Raw genomic sequence first — 20,877 nt, 5'->3', positions numbered from 1 at the left:
AACAATTTGTCGGGTAGACAATAATTTCTTTGCGGTTTTATATTAAGAAAAGTGATTTAAATACAAATAACAAATGAACACACACACAGAAAGAATGAGAGTGTATATTATTCTCAAAATAAGCACAAAAAAATATACTATATGTTTTCAATTATTCATACAAGGGATCAGAAATTACCACGAAAAAACTGAATGAACAAGAGGCTGTCCGGTAATTCAATAGATAAAAACAGCATATGTGAGCATGATTATGGTGACATAGTGAGTATAGTGACATGATTTGTGTATTTAAACACAGGGGGTGACATAATGCTGTACTTACATTTACAATGAGGGCATAACGAAAAAGATCCCATTTCAAATTCAAATACAATCACCCTTAGCTTGATAATTAAATTATATAGTTTTTTTTGCTAGAAGGGCATCTTAACAAATGGATGGACAGACCTTTCGACCCTGACCAACAGCATAAGTTTGTAGAAGTCAGAAGCGGATCTTCATCAGGACAGAATGGTGTATTAGACAGAGGGGTCATCCATCTGGGCGTAAACGATTGAATAAATACGACGGCAGGATTCAATTGTCTGTGCATCAGATAATTGAATCCTGCCACTAGCCAGATGTTGACAGAGACGGAATTATGCCTTGACACTTCTCAGACACGCTGTGTTCGACATTTATTGCCATGTACTGCTGTGATCAGACTCATTTGGACCACAAGTTGGATGTGTCAACACTGCACTGACCAAATTCAGGCCCATTCTTCTCCGAATTCAGATATTGGATTTATTACATCGTTTACGCCCAGATGGATGACCCCTCTGGTGTATCTCACCTCTAGGCTCCTTTGGCTTGCCTTCTTGGAGCCCTTCAATTATCGAAGACTTTGCTGTCTAATACACCATCCTGTCCTGATGAAGACCCGCTTCGGACTTCTACAAACTTATGCTGTTGGTCAGGGTCGAAACATCAACGTTTTTTTCTGTCCATCCATTTGTTAAGATGCTCTTCTAGCAAAAGACCTATATAAGTTAATTATCAAGCTAAGGGTGATTGTATTTCGATTTGAAATTGGATCTTTTTCGTTATGCCTTCGTTGTAAATATATGTACAGCGTTATGTCACCCCTGTGTTTAAATACATAAATCTTGTCACTTTGTCATTATAATCACGCTCACATGCTCCGTTTTTAGGTTTCGACCTGGCGAAGGCATGCAGTGCCCCGCCCATGGCGAAATCTTTTGTTTAGAGTATGTGGCTTGGGGATCCGCCCTCTGTTCCATTGGCTAGCTCCATAAATGGAGGCTAGCCATTGGAACAGAGATCTGTCCGTCAATTGCGGAGCAGATTCGGGGGCGTTCTGGCCATTTTTACTCATCCTGCCCCTTTGTACACGTCAGTGCGGCGGTGGGCGGGGTTTATTTTTCTGGTGCGTCCATGTTTGTGTTCTCATTCCGCGGCCGACCGCCAACGGAGGAAGCCTTCCCGACCCTCCTCCCGCTGTCCGTTCCCGTCCGTGTGCTTCATGTTTTTCAGAGCGCACATTATCAACGGAGGAAGCCTTCCCGACACCCCTCCCGCTGTCCGTTCCCGCCCCCCCTGTCCGTGTGCTTCATGTTTTTCAGAGCGCACATTACCGCGGCCGTGGGCGGGGTTGCCGAAATGCCCGCTCCGTGCTGGGCCTCCGTTGTTCCCCAGGTGAGTGCTTGTTCCGTTTGTTTTCCGTCTTCTGAGTGTGTCGTCTCTGTTTTTTTGGTGCATGGATTTTCGTTTTCCTTTGTATGTCTCATGTTGTCTCCCTGTTATCCAGTGAGAGCATGCAGTTTCTGGACAGTATTTCGTTTCTCTCTGCTCACAGTTCTCCCGGCGAAGTTTCTCCGTGCTTGAAGTTTGGCGATTCGTAGATAACTTTCCCTTTGTGCCTTTCGTAGAAGTAATCTCTACTGTGTACGACACCCTCACATGCACACTTCCCTCGGGTCATCTATATGGCGACTAGTTGCGTCTAAGCTTCTAGCAATGGATTTTATTTCATTAGTGAGGCACTCTGGGAGTTGTAGTTTTGGTTCCGCTCCCACTGCTGTGTCCGCACGCACGCTTAGTTAGCTCACTCTATGTGGTCGAGGAAGTAGCTTGAAAAGTGTGACTGGGCTGGGTCAGCGCGGACACAGAAGTGGTTGGTATGTGACCTGTTCGCCCTGTGACCCTCCCCTAACCTGCCCCCACGGCGCTCCTCCGGTGCAGTGACCTTTCATGCATGGCCTCTCCTGCAACCCTCTTTGCTGCCAGGACACCTTGGTGCACTAACTCCATAAGCGAAGTAAGGCAGCGACATAAAGTCGAGAGTTACCAATCGGTGCACTGAATAACATTAATAACATTAAATTAACTACTACTAACACCTGTTGTTTAAAAGCGCATATAAAAATTAGAAGGGCAGCATCAAGTGCTATATACAATAGTTATCATTACAGTGGTCATAGGTCACCCGTGCACCTTTCGGTAAATAGTCCGGGGCTGGCAGAAATTGTCACCGATGACGTGCTGCAGCCACGTACGGCTGTACAGACAGCGAGCACTACTTTCAAGGACAGGGTGCTTGTGCAGACGGTATGCTCATGTTCAACTCACTGCTCTACTGTATGAACTACCTAGCAAGCTCTTTAGTACAGACTGCAGCGCTCACTGTTCTCTCAGATTTTGTTGGTTTTATATAGCGAGAACTCGACGCGAAGGTATCTGAGCGCTTTACATGAGCCCAAGTTACGTTACACAAGGACACATTCGTATTTTAGACACAATACAAAATTTGTCATTTACAATGCCAATAGCTCGAACTTTTACAAAGGCGAAACCGTTGCATTGTAAATGCCTCTTGTTTATTCAGTTTGGTTGTGGTAATTTCTTATCCCTTGTATGAATAATTGCAAAACATATAGTAACATTTTTTTGCATATTTTAAGAATAATATACACTCGCATAGCATATAACAGCAAGCTTACGCACCGTTGCAGGTTTTCAAAACCCATAAATAAAAGGCATTGAGATTTACAAATGCGAGACCTATTGCATTGCAAATGTTTGTTAGCTTTAACGTGAGCGTGGGAAACGATGCTTGCTTCTATCATCTTTTAGTTGACCCTTCTTCTACGTAACTTGACTTGAGTCATTCCAAATGCACGTCACATAGGGGAAATTTCGTCTATCACAGTGTTCCCCCTCACTACGTAGGGACACATATCAATCACCCCACCATGCCACTTCTCTTCCAAATACGCGCTATACAGAGAAGCATCATTCCACGGTTAAAGTTATAGGTCCCCTATCAGTAGTGCTTTCGAAAAGACCCATTAGCATTTAGCAAATGTTTACGCTGACAATCACGCCAGTCCTCGTACTACTACTGCCTTATCGTTGTCGCACACAGCTGCTAATAAAAAGGATGCATCGCTCCGTTGCTAGGCTACAGCCGCTCATTTTCCGGCGCTGTAGTTGAAGGGTCGGAGGTGAAGGGTTGTTAGTTCCGGGGTAAGATGGCGGCGGCGGAGGGGGCCGCGGGGAAGGAGTTCCCGGAGATCAAAAGCCAGTTCAGGACCCGGGAGGGCTTTTATAAGCTACTGGCAGGGGGGCCGGAGGGTGCGCGGCGGGGGGCCGGGAGTGGTGCCTCCTCCGGAGCCCCGCCCTCCGCGCCCCCCCTCCCTCCAGGCTCTGCCACCCCTCTGCCGGGAGGAGGGTCAACCGGCGGGGGCCTGGGCTCTGGAGCTTTGCCCCCTGTCCGTCTTTCCCTGGTACGTCTGTTGCACCCAGAATCCGCCACCGAGGAACAGCCTCCCACCCCGCCCTCTGGACCCGCCCGGGAGGAGCCTGACAGGGCCTGTTTCAACCTCGGCCGAGAGCTTTATTTCTACCAGTGCCGGGGAAGTCGCCGGGTAAGAGGAGTGGAGTTGTATATAATGTCACGTCCGAACAGTCCAATTGAACTGTCTCCAGTATGCCGAGGCAGGGAACACGGGACCATGGCACCCAGGAGTAGCATAGCGTATAGATACAGACGAACCAGAGTACACCCTTCCAAGTGACTTCAGAAGACCTACCTGCATCATATAGAACCCGATCACTAATTTACATAGTTGGAGAGATCAAACCCCTAGCACCATCAAGCAGCATTTGGTCATCATTTTGAGGTTGACCTAGATCGCTTATTTTTGATCACCCGAGACTATAATGTGTGTGAGAAATGATTAACAAGCCCGTTCACGTCGTAAAGCTAACGCACATATGCGCCACTATAATATTTCGAAGTACACTTACATGGTCAAAGATATGTTATATTGACATCACTCCTTGGTAGATCTTTGTGTGGGCGGAGTCTCACCGGTGCTGAGCACCGGCAGTTTTTAGGTCGAGTCTCGGGCATTGCTTTAGCAATGCTTGTTTAAAGGAGGCCTCGAAACGACGGGTCTCTATCGGGCTCTGTGGTGTGCCCTGGCACAGGCGGTCTGTTTTTTCCGGACTGCAGTGACAGCAGGCACATCATGTGCTTCTGCTCACTTCTCACTATTGGAGAAGTTAGGACACTTCCTGCCAGGTGAGCGTTGTAATGGAAGGGAAATCCTTCAAAGAGTCATTTTCTCTGTCTTTCCCTTCTCTTTTTGAAACACAGGAGCAGCAATATTGTCCTGGTGTGAGCAGGGCTTTCAGTGGAAGCTTCTTCAATATGATATACAAGCCATAGTTGCTGCTTATTTATCTTATGCAACTAACAGCCATTGATAATGCCAGTAGTCCTGACTTGTAGGTATGACGTTACTTTTTGTATCATATATGTGGATGTAATGACAGAAACAGCAAAATACAAGTTTGATAGAAAACATTTCATGTTTCACATCAACGAAGACCTATTATTTACAAATAAAATACAAGGAAAGACATGAAAAATCACTATAAGCATATGACCCCAAATCAAACCGTCAAGCAACCACTCTCACCAACCAGGACACCGCACAGGCAACACACTCGCACACAAACAACAATCCTAGGGAAACTTCTGTTTATTCATGTGACATACACTGATGGTAGTTATGTGGATTGACTCAATCTCAAAATTATCCACTATTGTGTTGTCTTTAGGAGGTTTCCCACATATGCTCAAAATACGTTTCGGTGGAAGTGCATTACTACCACCTTCATCAGGACCACTGTTGGTAGTTAGCTTTTCAAATGAGTGGACAGGGTTCTCTTATTATACAAAGATGGGTGTCTTAACTCTTATAGGTACATGTCTGTAACTCGCAGATCACAGACAATAGTGATGACACTTTTGTTGAGTGTCATGCTTTGTAAGACAGACGATTCGTTATTAATCTGAAGTGGATTTAGCTTTATGATGCGTTGGTATTCCGCTCCTCATGCTGTACAGCGATTCTACTCCATCCAGAGGCGAAACTAGAGCCAAATTTCAAGGGGGGGGGGGGGGCTCCTAATTTATTTATTTTTTTGGTGGGGGTTTGATTCTTCCAGCAATATGCAGAGTGGAGATGCAGGGACTCCAAGAAGGGATGAAAACGCAACAAAGCCACGTTAGCAAGTAAATGGTCTTTTAAAGACCTGTGAAGTGCGGCTGTGTGTGTGCCTGGGAAGCTGTCTCAGCCTGGCTGACACACAGGGTGGGGTGGCTGAAGCTCTTTGAGGCCAATGGGCTTTGCACACCTGACTCCATCTAATCGAAGTAAATATCCAAGGTCGGTCTTATGAGCTTAGTTTATTAGTTTAGTTTATTCTGTGAACGGCTATCCATGCGCCTGGCTCCTAGCTTTTTGACCTTAAAGCATATATAGGGGGGATCTTTTTTGAAAACCTTTGCTCCATGTGTAATAAAAACCTTGTCCACGTATAGGGTGCACATGACCTCTGACTTGCCTCTTATATCGCTAATAGTAATGCCAGCAGGGCGAGGCCACAATGTTTCTCAATTCATGTTTAAAAAATAAATCTTTCTTTTCATTACTAAAACAAGATGTGGTAGCACATTTTCCATTGAAATGGCTGTAAACTTTCCTACTGACATGTCGTTTTTTTGATAAAACTGTATAGCATCTAAACAATAATGTATAGAAATTTTCAGCAAATATTTTACTCTCATATCACCAAGTTAAGTGTTCTGATTTGAGTTGACCCTATTAATATCCTTGTTTCCATCCCACTTGAGAATTACGTAAAAAGTGCTTTTCTCAATCCTGATACATTTTTGAAATATTTGTACAGTTCATTTACAAGATATTCAAATGTCTCGTAGAAAAATGTGACATCCTACTGCCTTTTATTTCACTCTCCCTGTTCTCTGAGACGATTGTCCGAAAGTTCACTTTACAAAACTCTCTAACGTAGCAGTCAGATAAAGAAATATAAACACCAATGTCTAGGATGAAATAAACAGCAATTTGGAAGTAGACATAGGCTGACTTTGGACCTTTCCTTGAACGCACAGCAAATGTGAAAAGATAAAAGCAAGTTTTAAAGGCGTTGTTGTTGCTTGTTCGCTTTCTGAATGAACAGAACACCTATCCTTTGCCAGTTTCAATTCTCTTGCCAGAAAGAACGGCCCAGTGGGCCCTAAAAAGTCTCGTTCTGATAAAATCTGAATTTCCATAGCGAACGTGTGAGTAGATTTTTCAAGGCCCATAATGACGTTGAGCTTCGGGTCGAAATATTCTACTGAGGTCCTGGAAATTGAACTAGTACGTTTTAGCTCCCTTTGGTTATTCTTGAACAAGGTAACATATTATATTGTCAAAGTCTGTCTTCGCTGTAACTCTAAGATAAAAAACGGTCATCAATATACTTAATCCAGTCATGGACATTCTTATAATTTCCAAGCAGTTAAGGACCCAGGGCATATGTCTTTCACAAAATATCCCCTCATTACATTGACCTACAATAGAGCAAATGATTCCTCTTGGCGGTACCACACAGTTGTCGAAAATACTCTCCACTAAATAGAAAGAACCTATTTTTCAACATAATGGATCCTTAATGAGGATACAAATATATCAGAATAAAAATACTACAGAACCTGTAAACCATCAGTGTGTTAGACAGAAGAACAAAATCCAGAACAACTATGCACCAATCTCCCTCTATTGATAAAGCTCAATATTTCTAATAAAATCTCCAGTGCTGTTTAATACTGTCACAGGGACTGCACATTTGGTGTAAGGAATTTGTCCATGTAGTGAGACGTTTTCTGTTAACTTACCAGAACAGCTGAAAATGTTCCCATCCTCTAGGAGTCTAGGTCATGCCTGCTATTGCTGGATACTTCTTTAATTGCAATTTCCCTTCCTCAATGTCTGTAATATCCCGTTGCCATAATTCTGTATATAAGGTTCTGTTTTTTAAAGGTTTTTTAGGTAGATTATTTGGATCACTATGATGGCTCGGACAATTATTTTTGTTGTTCAGTATCTTTGACATTATCCATATCCACGTTTTTAAATCCAAACCTTTTAAAGCTTCCAATATATGTAAAATATTGATGCATGGATTACTAACATTACGAGTGTCTTATAGTAGTGCACTACTTTTTTTTTTTTTTTTTTTTAAGCCCAATTTGTGCATGAACTGGAGCAAATTCACATCAATAGTAGGCAGATGAACATTTTTAGTGGGTCAAAAACAGTTTATAAGAAGTACATTATATTCTGTTTCTCTGAATGTTCAAGTGGAAATATTGATATTCAGATCCTCACCAAACATATAGTTCGTTGCTTGCATTTGTGGTTTCTCTTTGCATATGCGCATTCCTATTCTGGGTTTCATATGTTGGTGTTTTTCATGAAGTTTTTCATGATCTTTTCCTGTTTGTCTTTTTGTTTTATCGATTTTGGTCTTTGATCCTTGTCAGTTCAATCTTCCAAACATCATCCTCATTTTGTCTTAAAACTGGTATTTTTCTTTTGGGCGGTCTACTACTTCATTGTCAAAAGAGACCACTTTAGAAGAGCAGGGCAAACTATGCTACAATTATATTCAAACCATATAATGCAGCACACCCCCTTTGTGAAAATAAATAAATACAAAAATCATTGGGGCCCTAGAGTGACAAACCTATTTCTCACAATTGCTCTATGAAATTGGCACCTCAACATATTTAACTATTCAAATATTGCAGTCCTGTTCAGTTATCTCTTTTAGAAATGCCTTACAGTACATGATTCTCTACATACTATTGGCAGACCCGTCACCCGAAAAATGCATACAGTGTGATCCTTTATCAGAAATAGGGAGGAGGGTACTTTGAGAATTATTTGGAGTCTTCCCCTTGCCATACCCCACCCAGTTCCAACCAGGATGAGTGTGACAAAAGATCTCACAGCCACTGTGCCTTCCCTCGGTACAAATGCAGTACTGCTTTCAGCATGTTCCCCAGTGGCATAATAAATGCTCCTTCTGGCCAGACCCAGGCATCTCCCTGAGAACAATTCTGGTTCCTTCAAGGGAGGGCTGTCCCACAGTTTGAAGACATCTGCTATACTGTGAAGCCAGTTTTTGGTCTAAAAGTTTCTAATTTCTATAAAATCATATTTCTTTTGCAAAGTGTATTCTCTTTTAGTTCTTGATTTTTTTTTTTTTTTTTGGGGGGGGGGCAGTTATTGACCTTACATTGAATACTTTTTATTGGGTATCTTCAATCTTATCCTGTTTAGCAAGGTATGAGGTAAATGGAGGAATTATTCCTTTCACGCCACCTCCCATTATTTAAATAAATCTGAATTCCCTTTTAACCTACTCTGAACCCAGTAGATGGTAGCTGTTATTTTGGATCCATGGAAGAAAAATATAACTAATCACATTGAATTCACTTCTGATGTGGAAGATGGGGGTGTTGGAGTTGAGCATAGAATATTAGATGACTCATTTTAGATCCAATCAATTACAAAGCAAAGCCTAAGTAGAGATGATACACCTGGTTTTGTGCATTCACGTACAACCCTGATGAAGTCAGTTTAGGACGAAACCCATTGGCTGGGCTGATTTCATATTTGCATCTACAAAAAGAATAGAAATAAATCAAGATTTTTTTCATCAAGATCCTGTGTATTACTTATGTACATTCCTTTGATTATGGGTTAGATAATTTATAGATTTTGTCTATATTAATTATGATGTCTGGGTATTATCAATGATGGAAATGTGAAGTTGAAAAAAGATTAATAATACTATCAATGATAACACAAGTTTAGATAATAGACGCTCCTGTTCTGTATGTGTTAAGTATTTTTGTGTAGTAATTCGTTGGCAGTAGGATCACAAACAGTTGAGTGTCGGGGTCTAGCTAATGTGTTGGTCAATATAGTTAATCAGGGATTCTGCTTCCCTCAATTTACTTCTCTCAGGAGGGTTTCCAAACAAGTCCAGAGAAAGTTTAAATCACTCTAGGTTTTTAACTTAATTTAGTGGCAATGTTTGAGTGGTAATCAACAGTGTTCAAATAGCCATGTCGGGTAATCTAGTCAAAATCAAAAGAAAGCTCCCAAAATTAATTGAAATGAGGAAATAAATGCACGTGTGCAAAATGGATCGACTGATAGACTTTTTCAAAATCAGTTCTTCAGATAAACAACAGCATTTGTCTTGGTGAAAAATTGGACTTTTTTAGCACTGTGGTGTTTTTCGTAGTTGCTGAGGTTGCACAGAGGAAAACAAAAGTAAAGGATGTACGCTTTAAATTGATCTCATCAGCTTGTAAATACTTTGGGCTGCAATCCAGTCCATTTTATTTTTTACCACCATGCCACCTCAGTGAGGGACTAGTAGTATGTTAATCAGTCTTGGTCATGCCCCAATAGAAACAGTTCAGCCCTAACTGCTAGAGTGAACACAAGCTATTTCAGATCTGTTTTGGCCTGTTTGGGTACATTGTATAGGGTTCAGAATCCGTTGGTGGAAGTATGCTGAAGCCAGCTCAAATTGTGTCTTAAAAGGCAGCTATCTTGGCTCCTCCTCACATCGTTGTTTTTCCTAGTGAATTTTGCTAGGACTGGCATTTTAAATAAATACATTTCTTTCAACCCTTAGAGTGCACTGAAGCCTGCTAACCAGACCTCAGTGCCAGTGTTCTAACCCATTCAAATCACTCTGTATCAAGGGGAAGGGAATAGGCATATTCCCCTAATCAAAATAGGTTTGAGCGCCTGGGCTGGTACGACGCAGGTGAAGGATGGGATTGCTTAAGTAATATAGACTAGGAATGGGAACCCATGCACACCATCACTTTGCTCTCCTGGAATATGCATGGGCTTAATAACTTACTTAAGCAGCAGAGTTTTGGGAAAATAACAGAAACTGCATTCAATCCTGTGATTCTAGGAGACATGGCTGTGGAGGAAACTCCCACAGATAGATGCATTTTTAGAAATCCACCTGAAGGCTTTAAATAACACAATTATGCAACAGGACGCTCTTCGGGGTGTTAACTCTGATATCTACCAAAATTGTCTTTAGGGTGTGGGAAATTAAAACACGTTGCAAGTGGCCCCTTGCCTAATGTATACATATTTTCTAGGACGGGCCAAGAATGTATTATCATTTTTAATGTCTATCTGCATGCAAGAAACCACCTTAATTATAATGAAGAAATGGAGTTGTTCAAAGAATATGTGGTTAATATAGGTGCTTAGTACCCCCAATATTTGTTAGTCCTAATGTGGGATTTTAATAATAAATGGTTTCTGAGATGGTGGACGAGGTACGAGGAGTTACTATCTGCTTTTAATATACAACATGCCTGCTTCCCTGCAAACAATACTACAGGAAGGGACGTAGCCCTATTAGATTTTCTTACATCAAATGGGTTAAGATTTAATGATCCTGTGTTTGCAGACATCCGTGAAAGGAATACCTTATAGTAGGACAATCGCCCAGTAGATTGTTTTTGTGCAGGCATGGGCCTTCAATTCATTAGGGAATTTGAGGTTCTAAAAGTAGAGGAGAGGGACCACTATCCACTAAGTACCACTCTCAATTTGGACAACGTTCCAAGGAAGATGAAGGTACTCCCTATAAAGGTTCAGTATCCGAAATAACTAAGGACAGGATTCTTTGAAAAACATCTACCTTTTATTGAAGGCTCTCCAGCATAAATATAGGGAATTCACTGCTGAAGACGTATCCTCTATTTGTTTGGTATGAGGACGTAATTAAAGATGTTGCATGCCTAAAAGTCGAATTGAAGGTGTTTAATAACATTCAAGATAAAAATAATAGTGAGAAGTATTCCTTAAATAGCTAGTTTGATATGGAATGCAGACTTTTAAGACGAAGAATAAGGAAGCATGAAAGAGAGACTGGTACAGAATGAGATGGGAAAAGCACAGGAGAAACTAACTTGATCAGTGGGCGAGAACACTTGGAGTTCTACAATAAAGATGTCATAATTTCCCAGGGCCCAATAACATTTCTTGTTAATGAAGAGATAAAGGAGGGATTTTCAGTACCAATAATTAAGAAAACATTTGATTGCTAAACCTCACAAGGGCATCCGTCCCGCATAACTTACCAGTAGTAGTAATAAAAACGAACATTCCTTGGTGAACCGGCTTGCTCCACCTCCTTTTTCAAAAGAATTTCCTGATATGAAGCTTTCCGGATAGCTGGAAGTGGGTGGTTATTAAACCTCTGCGGGGGCGTAGCTTGGATGGCAATGTGGAAGGTTGCCTGAGTCCAGTGCTCCGCTACACCCTGGGATCAAGCAAGACTTGAACACGCAACAGCCACACAAAGGCTAGAAAGAATCACCCTATAAGATATCAGAAGAGCCAGAGAGGAGGATATGCTGATCGGAACTTACAGGCTGCGCGCGAGAGGAGACAAATTCGAAGAAAGCAGACACGGAGGGCTCCGAGGAAACTTGCGAACCAAGATGGCTCTCCCGTGATCTGAGGACTCCCCCCGCCGGAACCTTTGCATAAAAGCCTTCCGCGATGAGCCCCCCCCACCCCTGCAAGGAACGAGCAAGACAAGCGGTCCTACCCCCGGAGACAAAACGAGAAATAAAAACAAACTGGAACGGGCTAGTGTTGGCCGCCATTTTAAAAGGGCACTGAAAGGGAAAGCAACGTGTCTGCTACAGCCGGCCCACTAATGCAGGGCGGAAACAACCGGGGGTTTAGCAAGGCGGATGAAAAGCGATGTACCAGGAAATAACTAAGTAGCGGTCTGTCCACACAAGCACATCCTCCTCTAAACATCCCGAGGGCGAAACCGAAACTGCTATCTGATAAGTGGGAGCTGCCATTTTAGAAGCTCAGAGGAGCCCTGGGGAAAGGTCTAACAAGGAGAGCAACGTGAGTCCCAACGAGGATACAAGACACAAACGAGGTGCTGACAGGACAGGACAGGACAGGACAAAGAAACAACAGAAAGGCATAAGCCCCAGCCCTTTGCGGTGAGTGGTGCATGGAAGGGGGGCCCCCCAACAACAGGAATCGTGCTTACACAGAACTGCGACAGCTTCAAGGAGTGAACAGCGAAGGTAGGGAGGGAAGCTGTGTGACCTCTGGGGAGTTGCGTAAGGAACACCCAAAGCCCATAATGAATGCTGGCACCCATGTGTGAGCGCGAGGGGAGGGCAACAAGGTGCTGAGCAGAGCCTGCTGCAGGGCAGCCGGGGTGGCACCAAGGAATACCCCTTAAAGAGCTGAGCACAATAGACCAAACTCGGTGCTCAGGGCAAGACTTCCCAAACGTGGGGGGCTGGCCTACAACACTCAAAAAGACTAAAGCAGCAAGACACAGGTGGATAAAGGGGACAAGAGTACATCCGCAGCAGGCAAGCACGAAGAAACAAAGAGGTGCGCAACTGGTGGACAGTCCTCTTACTGAGCCCAGACCCCAGAACCCGGATCTGCACAAGAGACACAGATCCCTCCTAAAAGAGAGAATAAGCAGTGGAAGAGACGGAAGGGCGGAGGCAAGGTACCGCAGATGGGGGCAGTGGCGGCGACTAGAACACCAAGCGGACAACAAGTGCACCCACAGGATAAGAACATCGCTAAAGCACACTCGCACCTAAAGAGAGGAGCTCGGGGCGAAAACCGCAGATCTGCTGGAGGAAGCTCCACAGCAACCGCTGCCGAAAGAGGGATCAAAAAGAACCCTAAACAGAATCACTCCGATACAGAGATTTCAACCCATTGCGCAGAAAAAGGGGGAGGAGATTCGCAGGAAACGATGGTAAAATCACACAACAATCAAAAAAGAATAGAGGAGACGCACCAAGTGACTCTCCTATCAAGCAAAAACCAGATATCCAGCACATTAGACATTATCCTGAAAAAACTGGCGGAGATCCATGATCTAGCCAAAAGTACTAAATAAACTACAGACGCTATACAACTAGAACTGGCTGTAGTCAGGGAGGACATTCACGCAGCAAACAGGCTTTCAGAGGTCGAGCAGAGAGTGAGCGACATAGAAGACTGGGACCAAAGGACAAACAAGCCACTTATGGCTCTAACAAAAAAGACGGGCGCACTCCAAACGCAAACGGCAGAGTTGTACAATTGCAATAGAAGGGGAAATATAAGAATCCTAGGGGTCCCAGAAGGGGACGAGGACAAAACAGTATCTTGTATTGCCCTCATCTAAGACTTGATCCCTAAAATTACTAACCTCAAATTCGAGCAACCTTTCGAGCTCAACAAAGCATACAGAGTTCCAGCCTACAAAGCCACAGATAGAGTAGGCCCGCTCCCTATAATTTGCAAACCACTGCGATCGCAGCACACAGTGGTCATTTTTGGGGTGGCAAGCCAAAACCAGAGCATACAATGGAATGGCCACAGAATAATCCTCACGCAGGACTACTCCAAATCTACAGTAGACATAAAGAAGGTATTTCTAGCTCAGCGGGAGAAACTAAGGCAGGAGAATATCATCTTCTCTTTTGTAGGCCCCACAAGATTCAGAATTAACGACAAAGGAATAACACACATCTTTGAAGAGCCAACTGAATTATCCAGATACCTTCAAAGCCCATCGCACCAAGAGATGGAGACCTCACAAGCAGGTACGAGCAAAAGGAGAGCCTCGCCGGAACTAAGAGTGGAATGATTGGGTGAAACAATGCCTAAGACCATGTACTTGGGTACTAAAACCGTATCTATCTCACTTCACAGTTATGACAACAAAATACCTCAGGCCTCAGGGCCACCTAAAACTTCTTAACGAAACTAACCAAATGCAATAGCTTCCTTGTCGACCAAAGCGATAAATGGACCGTATTTTCCCGCAAGATATCGAGAGAAGAAACTTGAACAGAGACTAAAACTGCCTAGCGAGGCTACCTCAAAGCCATGAAGAGCAATCCAGATCGGTACCTCAAGACGCCAGGGGAGAGATACCGCAACAGGAGCTAAGAACAAAGGCAATATCAACTGATGGGAATCAAGAGAGACTAAAAAATGAGTATATATCCTTTTTGGAGGCACAATGGGGGGCGGGCATGGGAGGAGGTGCTAAGTAGAACTGTAGAGGCTTATACTAAGTAGAACCAGCATGATCCGAGACAAGAAAGGGGAAAAATGTTTAAGTGAATAAGTATAAATATAAGTTTAAGTTGAACCAGCAGAACAAACCAAGGTATCCCAGGGTGGGGGGCGGAGTGGGGATCTTGCTGTCGCACCTCTAACATACAATGGTTTAGTGCAGGGAGGGAGGGACGGGAGGGGTAGTCGGGAGGGGGGGCTGTCTTTTATTTCTGTACTGTCTGTTGTGTACAACTAAACTCTTACATACAGGAAGGAACAGTAGCCCAAGATCTGGCAGAGGAGGCAGGCAAGAGAGAAGGGCCGATCACACCTATCACCCAATAACCGGGAGTGGGGAGGGATAAAGGAGAGCGACAAACACCGCAGTAGAAAATGGCACAAAACAATAATAATACTTTAGCGGCCAACTTAAAGATAGTCTCCCTAAATGTTAAGGGTCTCAACCACCCAGTCAAGAGGAAAAAAATCCTAGACTACCTAGCCAAGACAAAAAGTGACGTGTTCCTGCTGCAGGAAACCAGGCTATCTCTGAAGGATGCGTAATGAGTCAGAGCGAGATGGATAGGACAGGTGGCGTGCTCCCCAGCAAAGGGGAAAATGAGGGGGGTTATTACTCTAGTAAACAAAAACTCAAAAATAACAATAGGGGAACAGCAGTGTGACGAAGAAGGGAAGGTACTAGTAACGCAACTGAAACGGGCAGACGAAAATATACATGTAGTGAATATTTACGACCCCAATACCAGATGACTCACAATTCTGGGAGGGTGTCTCAAAGATACTAATCTCAGGTACGCACACTCACTCACTAGAACACACAGATATTGCGGCGAGAACTATCTCAGAAAACTCGTGCATCAGCCTATTGATGTGTGGACGACCCAAAGAGGACCTCCCCAGGAGATGGAGGCTCAATAGTGACGTCCTGGCTGATCAGGCTAACAAAAGCAGAATAGAAGAAGCCATTAAGGAATACATTACCATCAACGATACACCGGACAAGGACCCCAAGACCCTATGGGGCGCGTTAAAGGCGACGATTAGGGGCACACTCGTAGAAATCAAGGCCAAAATGAACAAAAATGCGATGGCACGGCTAGCCCAATTAGAAACAGACATCAAAAGGTTAAAATCAACCCACATAGTAGACACAAAGAACACTAGCGCACTAACAGAGCTGACAGACAAAATAAGAATACAATAGAATCTATGGGGAGAGGGCCCAGACTGTGGATAAGCAAATTTAAGGCAATTAACCTATGCGAGGCAAACCAAGCAGGGAAGATCCTAGCCTCTTACCTGAAACACAAACAAAGACCACACACACTCACATCTATCACTGACTCACAAAGCAACACACACACAAAACACAAGGAGATCCGTTGTGCATTCAATGAGTTCTACCAAGAACTCTACACAAAGGACCAATCTATCGATGAGATTGGCTGGTTGACCTACCTGAACAGTCTAAACCTCCCAAAGATAACGGATGAGGATGCGCAGTTACTGGGACAGGAGATGAGCTTGGCAGAAATCGAGATGGCGGTCAAGTCTCTGAAAGGCAACAAGGCGCCGGGGCCGGATGGGTACACAGCCACGTTCTAAAAAACATTCCAAACGCACCTACACCCAACCTTGAAAAAAGTGTTCAACCACTGCGAGGAGGTGGTGATCTCAAATACCATGGTGGAAGCAAACATAATTGTCATCCCGAAGGAAGGCAAGGACAACCAGTTACCCCAGAACTACAGACCAATATCTCTTATTAATGTGGATTGCAAGACATGCGCAAAAATCCTGGCCTCAAGACTTCACTGTGTAGGTAGGTTTTCTAAAAACGCGCATGCCACATGATAACACCAGACTCCTGTGCCACATACTAGAGCGAGCAGCTAAGACTGTCAAGCCAGCTGTCGCTATCACGCTAGACGCAGAGAAAGTGGTTGACAGGGTGTCATGGCATTTCCTGGAATAATGCTTGCGAGCGTACAACTTGGGAGAGGCATATACGCGGAAAGTAATGGCCCTTAACCAAAACCCCAGAGCACAATTTTGTAGTCAACTGGGCCGTCTCTGAGCTTTTCAAACTACCGCGAGGGACAAGACTGGGCTGCCCTCTGTCCCCCTCGCTGTTTCTCTTGGTACTAGAACCACTGATCAGAGATATTGGTGCCAGTGAAGAGATGCGTTGGCTCACCATTAATGAGACTAAAGTCAAACTAGCGGCATACGCAGACGACATTTTTTTTTTTTTTTTTTTAAACCTTTATTGGTATAGACAGGATATACAAATCTGGGCCTACAACCAAACTGGCCGGCCATAATACGTGAAAGCAGTCAAAAAGTCCAGAATGAAGTTACAGAATCAATCATAAAAGAACATAAGCAATACAATCTGAAAAAGGGGGGGGGGAGGAGAGAGGATCCAAACGGCCAGCAAACAGGAGCAAAGAAGGTTATTTTTTATAATAGGGCAATAAGGAGTATGACAGGCTTGGCGACAATATAAAAGAATCCGGATCCCCAAATCAAACCATCGGTAACAGAACGGCTAAAGGGCAGCCATGCAGGAATGTCAGCACTGTATACAGCAGTATAAAAACAGGGCCGTGAACACAAGTCAGTATATAATTAAGAACAACTTTGCATCCCCGCCACCCAGTAGCACATCGGAAACAGAACAAAGGGGCCGGAATGGCGACAACACCAAGACTAACCCGTCATACTAACCTTGGGAGAGAAGGAAAAAGGGAGGGGGGGGGGGGGAGGAAAGAAGAGAGAGAAAGGAAAACACAAACTGAAAGAGAAGACCGCCGCGCCTAAACAAGCGCCCCGTAGCAAGGAACACATAAAAGAACAATAATATCAACAACGAGGAGGGCAAGGGAGTCTCAATGGAAAGCAGCAGTACTACAAAAAGAAGAACAGCGACATTACAGACCCCACCCCAATCATACCACGGAAGGCAAAGACAGACGCGGCACTCCAAGAAAGAGATACAAAAGGGCCATAGAACTGAGGAAAATAAAACATCAAATAAGACCCAACCCACCCATCCCACCCAGCACCCCTGCAGAAGGCTACGGCCTACCCTCCAAACAGCGCGCCTGTCGCCCTAAACCAGAACCCGAAATGTAGTAGAGACAAGAGAAAAGAAGAATATAAAGACAAAAAAAAAATAATACATCAAAACAAAGGAAATAAATGGGAGGGAGGAGCAAAAGGGCAGAAACAAATACGGTTGGCCACAGCCCTCCACCCAACCATACGATCATATTACGTGTGAACCAGAACGACACAATCTCGAGCGCCAAAAAAACGTACAGGGGGGGGTCTACCACAGCACTAGAATTATGAGCAACTTCGCCACAGATCCGTACATCAATAAACCACCGGGAGCCGTGCATCTCACCCCAGTCCCTTCCTAACCACAGCTACCACCCACCACAGGACAGTGTGAGGTAAACAACACGATGCGAGGCAAGCACACAATTGAAAAAGAGTACAAGCAAAACATAGGCCAGGGAGGGCAATCAATAAGCAAGCGGGCAAAAGTTCAAATAGGCAGTTCAAATGTCTCAGCAAGAGCAACAAGGGCAATAATAGACAGGAGTTCAGTCTCGCCGGTAAGAAAAGCGGGGATTTCCCTGCAAAATCGAAACACGACCTCATCAAGGCAACAACAGGCAGCGGTCCACCATAGGTCTCAGGCACCCGGGGAGGATCGGATCCCCGCACGACATCCAAGTCCCCAAACGTCAAACATCGAAGAGCAGGAGGGTCCAAATCCACCGGCCAGCAGACCCGTCGATGGATAGCGACAGTAACCCCCGTAGCAACCCGGGGAGGCGAGGCGGCAGCATCACTGAGACAAGAGGGGACCATTAAGGAGCGTTCACCCAAGATGGCGGTGGAACGAATCGAGTTTTCCGGAGCACCGGGCCGCGCGTAAGGATCGTAAGGCATCAAGAACGTCTCCAATCGTAGGCTCACGCACACACGTCCAGGCCCCCGTGCAGTCCAGCAACCCAAGGCCGTCATCACGAGGAGACCCACAGCACAGGTCGTCGGTAGCCATTTTGTGAGTTCCGCCTCCTCACCACCCTCCGCGACTCTCGGAACAGTTCACAAATGCGGGCCTTTACAGATTTCCGGGGGGACCCAGCAATGGCAGCCGCGGTGAAAAAAGGAGATTCGCCCAAGACGGGGGGCCGTTTGCAATATCGCTGGCGCTCCTCTCATACAGAGTCCGAAGACGAGGGTCCAGGGTCGATGGACAGAGCAGCGGCGGGGGGACCCCTTCCCACGATCAGTCCACGGAGCACCAGGCCCCGCACCAGCCTCACGGCCGTCAAGGCGGGCCCGGAGCAGGGTCACCGGGATGTTCTCACAACGGCTCTCACCAGTGGCGCAGTCTCTCGGCCGGGGCCGACGGTCACCACAACGACAGGCCGGATCTGATAGGCGAGGCCCCGGTCTCAACACCACGAAGGCCCAGGTCCCTTCGGGGGGCACAACTTCGGAACCGCTGCACGCCGGAGTCTCCAGGCCGAACGGTGAGTAAGAGCGAAACGTTGCGTTGCTATTTCTTCGGAATTGTGTCGTCTCTGGGCAGGATATACAACAGGATATGCGAGTCAGGCCAGAGAGCTGACGGAGCTGAGCTACAAGGCGACCATTACGCTCGCGAGCTTGGCTCCTCTATCAATAAGCCACAGACTACATTCTTATAGTCACAGAGACCCCAAAGACCTCCATCGCTGCTCTGATGGAATACTCAGTCCACTCTGGCTACAAGCTAAACAAAGACAAGTCTGAATGCAAGCCACTTAACATACACAACTCTAGGGACATACTGGGGAACTCTGGTCTAGCCTGGTAAACCGGGTACATCAAATACTTAGGTATTTACTTTGGCAAAGACCTTACAAGCACGCTCGAACAAAATGAGAAACTAATGTTAGAAAAGACAAAGACACTGTTAGAGACCTGGTCACCCAAATTTATAACGTGGGGCAGGATAGAGACAATAAAGATGATGATGATCACTCCAATGGTCAACTATCTGGCAAGTATGCTCCCGCTTGTACTAACGGACGAATTCCATCGCAGAATGGACAAGCAGATAAACAAATTCCTATGGCGTATTAAAAAAGCAAGAAAAAGCCTCAAAAAATTAATGCTAGATAAGAAAATGGGGGGGTTTAAATGTGGCGGACTTCAAAACATTCCAAATGGCCTTCCTAGCTAAACAAGGGGCCTACTGGGTCCTGCCTAGCCAGGGATACACGCCGGTCTGGATTACAATTGAGAGAGCCATACTAAATAACTTAGAGCCAATAGCCCTCCTTACAGCCAACAAGCAAGCACTGGCCACACATGCAATACTCAAAAATACAAGAAATGCCCTGCTTAAAATAGACCAAAAGATGGAGCTCAGCATAAAAAAACTCAAGATGGTAGTCACTGTGGGCAAACACAAAGATAAAGTATTGGGGAAACCGCTAGCCATAGACACATGGAAACAAACTAGGTATCTCATACCAGCCCAGTTGGAGGAGGGGGGAAGCCCCGCAACCTTCAACATGCTTAAACAAAAACATAATCTACCTGACATAGAATTGTACAACTTTCTGAAAATCAGGACAGCCCTAACCAAAGCAAAACTCAATAAACACAAGCCCTCAATCATACAATACATGGCGAACCTCAACAGAATAGGACACCACATAATGCACCTGTACAGATTACTTCGTCCCTGCTCAACTAAAATTAATGACAAAACAACCACATACTGGGGAAAACAACTCGCAAACACACTTAGTGGGAAAGAGCGCCACCTACTGTGGTCTTCCCCGATACAAAATTCTGGCTCCTTCACAAAACCTACCGGACCCCTGCCCGCCTGGCGGCAATGGAACTGAGGATGAATGACCAGTGCTGGAATTGCGACAAAGAAGTGGAGACCTGGCACACCTTATCTACCGTTGTACTAAAGTCAAAACATTCTGGGAGAGGATTTTTGCATTCATAACAAACACTGAATTGCACACTTAAACCTGAATTTTCCACCCTGACCACTGCTTGTATAACAGAGCTACCTCCCGACAAGATAGAGACCTATTAGACTTCCTTCTAACAGCGGCAGTTAAAATAATACTCACCAACTGGAAAGACACCACTAAGGCAACCTTCAGGGGCTGGATCAATTGGGTGACTTATCTTAGAGGCGCTGACACAATAGCCCTACAAATCTCGCCATGGAGGCAGCCGTACCCGGGAATGTTTGAGTCTCTGGACAAATCCCTAGGCACTTACGACCCACCGT

At 44.8% G+C, this 20,877-nt stretch overlaps 1 protein-coding gene across 1 annotated transcript in view; it reads left to right on the top strand.

Annotated features, from left to right (window-relative positions):
• The first annotated feature begins 3,512 nt into the window (after positions 1-3,512).
• The window catches only part of DMWD (DM1 locus, WD repeat containing), a 158,914-nt gene continuing 141,549 nt past the window's right edge, over positions 3,513-20,877 (top strand). Inside the window, exon 1 of the mRNA XM_078660910.1 lies at positions 3,513-3,929. Coding sequence (XP_078517036.1) covers positions 3,534-3,929 — 396 coding nt within the window. The 5' untranslated portion in view covers positions 3,513-3,533. The remainder of the gene's footprint in view (positions 3,930-20,877) is intronic.

The sequence above is a fragment of the Lissotriton helveticus genome, chromosome 9, assembly GCF_964261635.1.
Source record: "Lissotriton helveticus chromosome 9, aLisHel1.1, whole genome shotgun sequence".
Classification (NCBI taxonomy): domain Eukaryota; kingdom Metazoa; phylum Chordata; class Amphibia; order Caudata; family Salamandridae; genus Lissotriton; species Lissotriton helveticus.
The sequence above is the reverse complement of the archived record's forward strand: the minus strand, read 5'-3'. Positions and strand labels throughout refer to the sequence as shown.